Source organism: Spea bombifrons, chromosome 4, assembly GCF_027358695.1.
Source record: "Spea bombifrons isolate aSpeBom1 chromosome 4, aSpeBom1.2.pri, whole genome shotgun sequence".
Lineage (NCBI taxonomy): Eukaryota > Metazoa > Chordata > Amphibia > Anura > Pelobatidae > Spea > Spea bombifrons.
In genome coordinates this window covers 27,778,252-27,790,599 of record NC_071090.1, presented here as the reverse complement: position 1 = coordinate 27,790,599, position 12,348 = coordinate 27,778,252, and the positions used below count along the sequence as shown (strand labels likewise).

The 12,348-nt window shown below is 40.1% G+C and overlaps 1 protein-coding gene across 1 annotated transcript; it reads right to left on the bottom strand.

Moving 5' to 3' along the window:
* Positions 1–3,178: 3,178 nt before the first annotated feature.
* Positions 3,179–11,093, bottom strand: GNPDA1 (glucosamine-6-phosphate deaminase 1). The gene is made up of 7 exons (XM_053463334.1): positions 11,040–11,093; positions 9,075–9,203; positions 8,451–8,552; positions 6,528–6,710; positions 6,055–6,239; positions 4,702–4,876; positions 3,179–3,676 (listed from the first exon to the last, which is right to left on the bottom strand). The coding sequence occupies exons 2-7, from the start codon at positions 9,196–9,198 to the stop codon at positions 3,576–3,578; spliced, it is 870 nt and encodes a 289-aa protein (XP_053319309.1). The 5' UTR covers positions 9,199–9,203; positions 11,040–11,093; the 3' UTR covers positions 3,179–3,575.
* Between the last annotated feature and the right edge of the window lie 1,255 nt (positions 11,094–12,348).

Sequence of the window (12,348 nt, the reverse complement as noted above, 5' to 3'; positions counted from 1 at the left end):
GTGATTTCTATGGATCCTGTAAGCCCAGCAGAAGTTTTGGTAATGGGAGAGAGGCAGGTCGATATCTCTCACCAGCAGATGGAGTATACAGGAGGGGATGCACGTGGCTTCCCTCCCCTCGCAGTGGATCATACAAACATAGCACCTGGGGACCTTTGTACTATGCAGGTGGATTGGACTACGGTCGCCACCTGCGGTCCCCAGAGGTGCCGCGCAGTCAGCCCAGAACCCCATATGGAAGGGACCCCAGCCTCTCTGTCTTCTCCCCAGCAGCTGAGAGGACTCCAGGGAGAAGGCACATTTGGCCCTTCTTCCCAGCTGCACTTACATTATTTGGGGGAAGCAGAGTGCCGCTGGGTGAGTACTGTTTTTTTGTTGAAAAATTGTTTTGGGGAGTACCAATTTGTGGCTGGGAGTGGTGGACCAGATCTACAAACTGACTTTGGAGTCAAACCGTGCAATTGCTTGTATTGGTGAGTTCCGTGAGATAAAAAAAAAAAGAAAAAGTGTCCCTCTTTCGCATTTTGAAATGTTGGGAGGTATGCAATACAGTGTACACTGCAATGGAGTGGATAAGGCCCAATACAGTGCACACTGCAATGGAGTGGATAAGGCCCAATACAGTGCACACTGCAATGGAGTGGATAAGGCCCAATACAGTGCACACTGCAATGGAGTGGATAAGGCCCAATACAGTGCACACTGCAATGGAGTGGATAAGGCCCAATACAGTGCACACTGCAATGGAGTGGATAAGGCCCAATACAGTGCACACTGCAATGGAGTGGATAAGGCCCAATACAGTGTACACTGCAATGGGATGGATAAGGCCCAATACAGTGTACACTCCATTAAGTATGGCACACAATGCAGTGTACACTGCAATGGGGGATGACACACAATTTAGTGTATACACTGCAATGAGGATAAGGGCAGACAATACAGTCCACACTGCAATGGAGAGGCTGGTGTCTTTTCTGCGTTGATAATAAAATAGTCCACCTACATGATCTTTATGTTCTTCCCGTAAGGACTTTCCTCCTCCCTTATCAACTCTTCCTTTGTACGCTTACAAGACCATGTACCTATAGAACTCACTTCCGCCTAACCCCCCAGCTTTCACACTCATGATATTCAAGAAAAATCTTAAGAGAATCGTACAACCTTTTCAGCTAGAATGTATCTGTCACCTATACAACTCCCTCACTCATCTAGTGCAGTGTCTCTCCCCATTCTCCATACTCACTCATCTAGTGCAGTGTCTCTCCCCATTCTCCATACTCATTCATCCAGTGCAGCGTCTCTCCCCATTCTCTATACCGTATGTTTCTCCTCACCCCATTCCCTCTAGATTGTAAGGTCGCCAGGCCCTTTTTACCTAATGTTTAGGCGTGTCTTAGTCTTGTATTTACAGACCCTTTGATTGTATGCACTTTGAGAATCACTTCCTAGACCCTATAAATAAAATATAATAATAAATAAGGCACAAACTACAGTGTACACTGCAATGGGAATAACGGCACACAATAAATTATATACTGCAATGGCGAGAATGACAGAATACAGAGTACACTGCAACAGGGAGAATGGCACACAATACAATGCAATGGGCAGACTGCGAGGGAAATGGCACAGCGTGTACACACCATAAAGAGAATGGCACACGGATCATACAGCAGTGGAGAGAATAGCTTAAAAATGTGGAGATCGACACAAGCGCACAAACAATATACAACACGATATAGCTTTTCTTTGATTACTGTTAGGTGAAAAGCATTGGTTGCAGAACAGCTGTGCAATCGTGTGGAGTTGTAGGTGGAATATGTCCAGCGTTAGCATAAAATGTTCTGTATCAGCAACATTCTTCTAAGATTAGACTTTGGATGACTAAAGTCATGTGATTTTATATTGAATCATTCTAATATGGAAGATATCTGCCCGTTGTGCTTGTGTCAGTTCTAGGTACAATTTACCGTCCCTTGCAGTCTCACCAACCAAGAATGCATTGCTAAGTACTCTGTAAGTACTTTAATATGCGTTCTTCAACTGTAGGAAAACAGTCACCTTTAAATAGCAGGGTCACTCATAAGGTAAATCTGTAAACATAAAGGTGTGCAATTACGCAATACAACACCATAAAATGTGGGGTTCTCCATACATAAATATTTGTGAATACAGAGATTCCCCAGTGCTCTGTTGTCACTGGCCCAGCTACACTATGGCGATCTTTGCCCAGATGGCACAAACTTTGTAGTATTGTTACCCAATGCAGTGTGTCCTTAAGAGGCAGAGCACCAGGGTGTATCATATAAGCTGCAGGGGTGGCTGGACATACTTGGGAACTCTCCGGGTTAGACCCAGAGTCTCTTCCTCGGTTCTCATGGTCACTTTGCTCCTTCTCCAAGCGGTATTACATGCCCACTTCCCATGCTGCTCACTGCCCACCCCATACCCCCAGAAGAGGCGGAACTCTAGGTTGCCTGTGGGTAATTCTATTAATACACATTATTATGCCAGAAGTTTAGTTTTGGGTATTGTGCCTATTATGCACTGAGATCTAAACTTGCTCTTAAGTTCCCGATGAGATCAGCTTTATGTCATAATACACTGATTCAGCTCCTTAATAAGCAATATAGCCATAAAAAATAAATTACACCCAAATACTTACTCACTTGCAACTCTGCCTCATGTGGAAAAAGAATATACTTCATACCACAATGGTTGATAGAATTTCCTTGATGACACAAGAATGAGCCGCAACCCAGCAGATCAGCTCTGGGATCATTTTGAAGATGTCTGTTTTATTTTACTTTAATACTTTAATATTTCAAGGTAACCTACTATGAAAAATAATTATTTTGCTGCATTAAAAGAGATATGGGACTCCCAAAATACGTTACATATTTATTACTTTTTTATACAAATGCTGGTGGTAGTAGACATTGTAGAAGACATCAAAGGCATTGTAGGATAGAAAATTAACGTCACTGGAAGCACCTTTGCCTTTCCAACAGTTTAAATGAGGTAACTTTGTTGCAATCTTCTAACAGAAAAAACCCCAAGTATTCTTTCCTCCAATGTATACAAGGTTGTGTAAACGTTTGCCGAACGCATCTCATGTAAGCCAAGAAGCAGGGTGGCGAATGTAAAGAAGGGACTGCGATATTTTAAGTCTACAATATATGTGTATCACAGGCAGTAAAGTGTACGCGATGGCTAGAGTGTCCCTTAAAGTAGATGAGCCATAGTCGGTATTGGTAGGTTTTTGAGCCACATTTTGTTTTTGTAACTATGGGTGACCTCAAATATGCAGTTTACTAACATTTTTCTGTATAAAACTTTTTTTTTTAATGAATCTGTGAAATTGAAATGTAATATAGATGTCCACCAAGAGTATTGTGTTTACTTTACATGGTTATCCTGTCCAGCAGTAGGAGCCTAAAACATCACTTATTCTAGAGGTAAGGTACTCCCTACGATTGGCATAGCATATCTAAATACAGTGTATGGCCATTCTGCTACTTCAGAAATGGATCACATTTTGGCACAAGAGACACTATTATTTTTCATATAGTTTAGTCACTGTATGGCTTCTTAGGAGTCTTTTCTGCTTCAGCCCCTTTTTCCTTCATGCTGTACAGGGGATCAATCAGTTTGTTATGAACGTGCATCAGGCCTACAAAAAAGGAAAAATAAAAAAAAGTGAAATCAATTGATACCCAGATCCTACTTTTTTTAGTTAAATTAATTAACTCAATGCAGATTAAAATAAGCAACATACACCTATTAAAGAGAGGCTAAAGGTTTTTTGTTTATAATGATAATTTACTAAAAACCCCTCAAACCTCCAAGAAAGAGACAGCATTTGGGAGCTAGTGGATAAGGGTGGGCTGCCCCAAGGGGCAGAGGGGCAAAATTCTTTACAAAGAGCAAGTCTGACCTAGGCCGGGTCAGTCATGGAGGCAGCAGTCACATCCTCCTGTGGTAAAGGTGAGGCTGCTCGCACAGTATGCAGCCAGCCAGAAAAAGAAGGAGTGAGTAAGAGGATAACAGAGGGGACGATGGAGTATGTATGCAGAGTGAGAGTGTATGTGTTAGCATGAACGTGTATGTGTTAGCATGAATGTGTATGTGGGAGCGTGTGTGCCAGTGCATACGTGAGCTACACAAGGGGCCAATGGAACCACTTGGCTTTATCTGTCCCCTAAGAAGGTGCCAGCCCACTCCTGCTAGTGGAGCTGGCTTTAGAGTAACCGATATACCCTCAACTAACACTAAGGAATACCAAGCATCCAGATATTTTATCTGTTACGTTTCACTTATAGCACATATTAACAGTGTTTTTTAGACATACTGTACTCAGTGCTGTGTTTTTTAAGGCATGCTTGCTTTCAAATACGCACTTTGTTATTTTTCCTTAGCAACCTTTAGTGTCCCTTTGATGGGACACTCACATGGGATGCCATCACATGGTTCCACCTAGCCTCACATTAACAGGACACTGATAATACACTTTGGGTATAGCTAATAAATTATGGTAAAACTTCAATCTGGCCATACTGTAGCAAGTAATAAGAGTTTGTACTAAATTTGTACTTGATCTCAGTATATATTTACAAAAATCTCTATGCCAAAACTAGCATGGCCGTTCATCTGTACATTTGCCACATCATTTTAAATGAAGCAATGCCCTGGTCATACCTTTAAAGTATTTCACAGTTTTCACTCTGAGCTCTAATGTTGCATCCTCATCACAGACAAATACAGTACTTGGGTGTTGTTGGAAGGCAGACACAGTCCACATGTGGTTTACACCCTCCTCAATGGCTTTGTACAGGGCAAATGCCTTATGGGCCCCAGTAATGAGAATCATAACCTAAAAATGTAAGACATTGTATAAGTAAATCAAGCTCCCAGTCACCCATGAACAAAAAAAACCATGGCAAAGTACCAGCATGTTAAATATCACCCACAGAGGTGATAAGATAACAGCATTGTGAGAAAATGCATACAAATTACACATCCAGTCCCAACCATGTTTCCAATACAAATGCAAATATCTGATGATAGTGTATCCTGTAGAACACAGGTGCCCAAGGATGACATAGAGCCTTCAGTCAAAAACCTTCTCCAGATAGCCCTAATCCAGGTTTGTACACCTACATAGAATTTGCACAGAGAATACAGAACATGTGTGCTTGGGCTGATAAGGGTATTCCAATGCAATCTTCGCTGCAGGACTATGGCAAATTAAAGAGCAACTGTATTAAATGGCATAGCCATGCCTTTGGGAAAGATAGGAAATATGAATCATAAAAAATGGAACATTATATTTAATAATACCAATAAAAAAAGTTCTATATAGTTTTAATTTAACAATTCATGGATATATATCAAGACCCAGTAAAGGCATAGATGAGGGGCCACATAGGTAAAGATCTCCAACACCTCCAGCATGTAGCCAGGTCCTAGCATTCTAGACTACCTTTGCTTTAGCCGAGGTGCTCCATGCCATTGCATGAAGGTACAAGGCTACTAACATTCTATGCCAAGTCTGCAATATTTTAGACATAAAAAATTGCCCTCTGTTCACATTACAATTATAAAGGTGTTGCATTTGGAATTCTAAACTACACTTGTTGCAACCTTTGACCACAATTGACTTTAGTCAGTCAGTCTCAAGAAATGTCGGAGCTGCCAAACGTTTATGTATCATATTTGCTTTTTTGACCACAAAAAATAGGACTAATTTTTTTGTAACTTGCAGTTTCACTGTGTAAAAATATAAGAAATTAGTGTAGTTATTTTTCTATATTGCTGATAAAAATCACAGGCAAGTATCAAAATGAGTAGTAATAAAATATGTAAAAGCTTTTGTGATTTTTTTAATCAATGTTCACATTTTCCATTAGGAAACACGTTAAGATTCAAATGGTCAAATGGATATCAATTCTGCTAATGAAATTTATGTTTGGCTGAATTATTACACATGAAGTTTAGACGACAAGGTCAGACAAGGTCAGATTGAGAAAGCTGGTAGAAGGATGTGCAAACCTCTTTTGAGTCCATAACTGTTCCAACACCAACTGTCAGGGCCATGGTTGGTACTTTGGAGAGGTCCCCATCAAAGAAGCGTGCATTGGCCAATATAGTGTCCATGGCTAATGTCTTCACTCTGGTTCTAGATACTAAACTCGACCCTGGCTCATTAAAGGCTATGTGACCATCAGGGCCGATACCTTGTGGGAAAAAAAAGAGAGCATAGGAATTGTAACAATAGGAGTCTGCAATTATTACCACAAGCGTAGAAGACCAAATGCTAGTCATTAAAAAATAAAGATATACAAATATTTAATTTTGAGAAGGTATATTTCATCATTATCCCTGACGAGTTAAACTTTTAACTCACCATCAGGGGCATCTTGATGGACAAGGATATAACTGACAAATAAAACCAAGCAAAAGAAAAAAAAACGATAAAAAAAATCCATACTTCTAACGATGTGTTCAAGAGTATATTAACTCACCTCCAACAAACAGTTCAATCCCCCCAGCCTCTCGAATTTTGTTTTCAAACAGTTCGCACTCAACCTGGAGGTCAGGAGCATTTCCATCCAAGATGTGTGCATTCTCCGGGTAGATGTCAATGTGCTTGAAGAAGTTGTTCCACATGAATGAATGATAGCTCTCTGGGTGATCTCTGGGAAGACCTGGAAGAGAGAATTATAAATAAAATATCCAACACTATATTGGGAAGGATGAGCAAGATTAAGATCACATGTTTGGTCTCAAAGGTAATAAATTGTTTCATCTAGAAAAAGTTATAGGAACAATAAACGCCTCTTAAAAAAAACGAGAGTGCACTTATCTTCTAAGAGGTTGATTATTTTGTTTTAGAACTAAATCCACAGAAAATGCAGCAGGTCTACCATTAGGTAGTCACAATAAGCACTGCCGTATGGCGCCCACCTTCTAGCTGGTCCCTGTAGGACCAATACTGGTGTAAACAACTCCACATGTTGGTACAAGCATTGTTTTCTGACTTAAGCCTGGACAGCTTATATTATCTTATTGAATTTACACAACGGGAGTGATAAAGTACTAGGCCTGAAAATGTGTTATTGGGACACTAAATGGAAGTTATTACAATGCAGATGTACATAGTGTCATTCCAGCACATTGCAAATTATAGAAACTCACAAATCTTGCTTAGATTTCTATATTATGTTCTCTAAAGTGACTTTAAAACTAGCATTACCTTCCCATTTAGAAATTAGAACCTGTATGCACTGCAAAACATTACGATAAAAAAAATTATATATAAATAATTGCCCCATGTTGTACGTTCTACATTAAACAAGATAATTTATCTACATTCCAGATAAGTAAGACGTACTATGAACTTACAAGACAAAAACTAATGTATTCTTCAGCTACAGGGAACACTGGTACTATGAACTATGGATTTATTGTGATGCAATATCTTTTTTTTTAATGCAATCAAACAGTAATTTGGCACCAGGCAAACAAACTCAACAAACAATGGATTACAGAAAATAGTCCACACCTGCCAAATCTCTATATACAAACGCCCTTCGTGGACCTGAGCAGATCTCCATATAAAACAATGACAAACTTAACAAAGTGTCTCACTCTCTCTCTCACTTATGACTTTCTCATTTAGTGCAATGCAAAAAGTAAATAGAAACCTTGTTTTCTTGATTATTGCATACTTCCTCCTAAAGGACCTTACCTGTTTGAATCCCTGTATCCCACTATATAGTACCACTGTACCCAAAAGGATTTAAAAAAAAAAAAAAAAAAATCCTATTCAAAATAAAAAGTTTAAAATGTGAGCCACATCTGAAATAAAGGATAAATCCGGGATCACAACTTCTGGAGCTGCTTAGTTATACAGGGCTTCCAAAGCCAAAATAAAAACATAAACAAAATAAAAACAAAAGTGATTTTGATGCAGAAGCCCATTGGGGTTGACCCATAATAATGAATTATGACTATAACTATCCTGTCAACTTTTTCTTTAGTGAATAGACCCCCAAAGAATTACACTCAGAATTCAAAGTGGTTTATTCACGTAGTAGTGAGATATGACACGGCATTGACTATGTATTATGAAAAGACTGATTTAAGTCTGTTTTTTTTTCTCTCCTTGTAGTGAAATTGGGACACATACGTAGTAAGAGAGATGTGTCGTACATACATATAAACAGCTCAAAACAACAGCATCAGAATAATAAAGGCCGCTGAGTGCTGTTGAATTCTATATTTATAGAGCTGAACACCCAAACAAAGCAATAAATATCCAATTACAGCAAACATATTGTAAAGACAAAAAAGGCAGACCCCATACGAGATCCCCCAACGTTTCAGTAGCCAATCTTCTAATACGCCTGTCTTATATAATATACTATACTCTTATTCAAACGTACCCACATACTCATCCATATTGAATGTTTTCACGTATTTGAAAGAGAGGTCTCCATTCTTATGGTACTCGATCAGTTTTTTATAACATCCCAATGGTGTGCTTCCTGTACGTGTGAAACAAAATGCAAGCGATAAACATCATCGTATGAGCATCGTAAAGTAAACCGGACGCTTCCAATAATTCATTATCCCACAGGGGCAGTGTAGAGACTTGCCCCATGCCTTACAAAAGACGTAGGTGAATGAGAAAAGGCTTCAACCCTGAACGTCACCTGCTTTGTTTTTTACGACAGAATAAAGGGTCTTGATTTAAGTTGTTTTTTTTGGTTTTTTTTTAAATCAGCTTCTGTGCCTGTTTTTGTATTCCTGGTAAAAATTACAAATGAGACCACGATTAAAGAATACATTCTGAAAAATAGGTTTGGGCATTTGACTACGAATGGAACAGTACCTTTAAATATTAGATCATGACAGCCAATCAGATTTTTATATTCTAGAGGGGGCAAAATGTCAAATAGAAGACATTTACATGAAGCTTCTCTTCAATCCCTGGGATTCTGATCCATTTATCTACCATCCTATCAGTAAAGAATAAACCCCAAGTGGGTATAAAATAGATAAGTTACCTGTTGGTAGACCCAATGTAAAGTATTTATCAGAACTTGGGTTAAAATGTATAATGCGATTTCTTATGTACTTTGCTGCCCACTCGCTGGCCTGGTCATAATCATCTAGGATGATGAGCTTCATTTTCTCTAAAATGAAAATAACAAACATAAGACGGTGATTTTCAGATTTAATTAAGCCAGGATCAGCATCAGTACAGTATACAAACAGGACAGGTTTACCAATACTTCGCAATCCCAACACAAAAAGGATTAAGTTCTCCCACTCAGGGGTGGACTTGCATATAACATTAAACAGTTGCCTGCGGCCCACATCGGTCTAGACCAGTGATGGCGAATGTTTTTAAACCAAGTTGTAGACCTTAAAGTGCCAACATGGCACGTTGGTCCCTGGTGTAGTGCAGTGTTGTTTTCACCTTCCAGGAACACCACATACACACACACAAGCATGTACTCACACTCACTTGCATGCATACACTCACATACATCACACAGATAGAGTTTACTTTGGCAAGACATATGCATACTTGGGAACTCTCTGGGCGCCGCTTCTCTGGGTCACTATGGGAAACTCCTGGTCGTGGTAGCAGTGTTGCTGTACACCCCGCTTCCCCTCCAACAATAGCGTGTGTGTCCCGTCCCCCCCAACATCAGCAGAACCTCTAACCTGCATCCCGCAACGAGGGGCTCCTGGTTGCCGGAGCCAGAAAGTTTCCAGGTATGGATATATGTATATATGATTCTGCAGCAAATTGTAGAATCATCTGCATTATGCTTAACCCTTCTTTTCTCATTTTATAGGAAGCAACCTTGCACTTCTATCACAGTAAGAAAGGTAAAAGATGAGGAGAGAGGGGAGAGATAATGAGAAAGAGCAGAGATAGTGGCAGCAGCAGCACACGGGTTCAGTCTGAGAAGCCATCAAACACCTTGCACACATCCTGTTTAATTTCAATGTACATAAATATATTTAGATTAAACAGGTTGGTTTCAAGGTGTTTGGTGGCTTCTCAGATGAAACCCGTGTGTTGCAGACCCTATCTTTCTTCTTTCTCATTATCTCTCCCCACCTTTTACCTTTCTGTAAAGGTGATCCATCGCTGTGTGCGCAGCTTCAGTGTGGAGCGCAGGGACACGACGTCCTACTCCAGCGCTCAGCATCAATAACCGGCCCATTTGGCACACGTGCGATTGGTTTGCTGGTCTAGAGCCTCTCTCATACTATGAGTTTCCCCAATAAATTAGATCATGATAATGTATCTTTTTAAAAAACACTTTTGGCTATTGTATTGCTCTCTACACATCATCATCTGCATTACAGATGGAACCCCTTAAACCTCTTGGATTATAGCCTCAAAAACCTCGAGCCACCTCGCATCCCGTTAGAATGGCTTTAACAGGAAGTTAGAAAAGGAAGCCAGCTACAGGAAACTGTAGGAATACCCTTTCACCTTGTGGGTGCCAGAGGTAGGAAATCATTTTCCAAATTACAGGCAGGGTTACAAAGACATACCAACTGTATATGTAGCAAGCAACAAAAAAATACAATTATGAAAGAATAGAAACATAGCGCACATACAACACTTCCAACACACCAATGATTTCAACATCTGACTATAGCTGAATTAGTAGCTAAAACCTTTAAATACCAAAAAAAAAATCTTAACTATATGAGTGCTGTAAAGAGTTTGCAGTCCACGGTTCAACCTTTCAATGCAAAGCACCCATCTTTTTCTGATCATAACGCCTCTAGATGTAGCCACCAGGGGTACAGAATGCAGCTGCTAACTCTGTACAGTAAAACACAGCTATATAAACTATATCATCAACATTCATTCTAATTATATATATATATATATCCCTATAACCATATCCCTCCATGAAAATATGCCTGCAGCTTAGAGAGTAATACCACTCCACACACTCTAAGTATACACTCAGATCCCCCCCTGCGCAAATACTCACCAGATCTCTGGAGAAACTTGCCTTGTTTTGCAACTGCACAGGATCTGGGCTGAGTCAGTCATATGACTGCAGGTCACGTGATCGAGTCGTTGGGAAGAAGCTGAGTCTGCACAATGTCTCTCTTATTCAAATGCATATCCTGTCAAATCTGCCATGACTTGATAAGCAGTCTGTACCTTAAATACAATTTCCTATACAGTGATGAATTAGTGGTAAATAACCATACCATACCTGGGAACTTTCTAAAAGAGCCGACCCTGAGACTCTTGGAATATTAACCCTTTAATAGCGCGTTATATGGAGTGACTCGCCAAATGTATTAACCAAACGACTCTAATACTGGTCCCCATAGAAACCTTGAGTTGTCATTATTTAAAGATGCACTAGTTGAGTTGCCTGCATTCAAGCAGGTTTCTATGAGGACAAGTGTTAGAGCCATTTGGCGACTATGCGATGAAGGCACCGCTATGGAGCCTTCATCACATGCTATTGAAGAGTTAGTATTTCAAGAGTCTCAGAGTCAGCTCATTTACATACATATATATATATATATATATATATATATGCACATATATATATATATACACATACGATTTGTTTCTGTGTCTATGCCACTTAGAAAGTGAAATTTAGAAAGTTCCCAGGTATGGGTAGCAACCATAACATATTGGTAGCAAAAGCGCCAAGTGGGAGTCTTCTATATGATCACAGCCGTGTAGAAAAGAAAGAGGTCAGTTTCCAGACTGTGTAAACCTGAGTCTGCCCCTTCACCCTGAGACTTGGGACTCTCAGAATGTATGAACATAAAGTGCTGGAGTCACACGCACAAAAGCTTTCGGGTTCCTGCTTTAAGGATGTCCACATATTAGGTAAGATAATTTGGCCAGATATTGGCAAGTCACGATGTTGCAGACCCTTAGGTTAATTGCTAACCATGCGCGTAGGGACAGAATATGGCAGTGACATCACATCACACGCGCTTAGACGACAAACTCCTACTCATTATATTTTGGTCACATACTGTGTCATACCTGGGAGCTCTTTGTGTTTGACCCGGAGACTCTCGGCAAAGCACTGCTTTCCCAGGTCTCTAGATCACTCTCCTTTTTCTCTGATGTAGTGGGGCGGTGTTTAACCATGCCCATTCCCCGGCCCAATCCCAACCCACATAATGCTCTCCGAGTCGAGCCCTGCCCCTCACACAGTGTTGTAGGGAACTTGTGCAGCTAGCTCCACTGCCAAGTCACTCCATCAACAACATCAAAACCACTGGGACTTGGTGTCTTCTGAGACTAACTACCAGATTCCC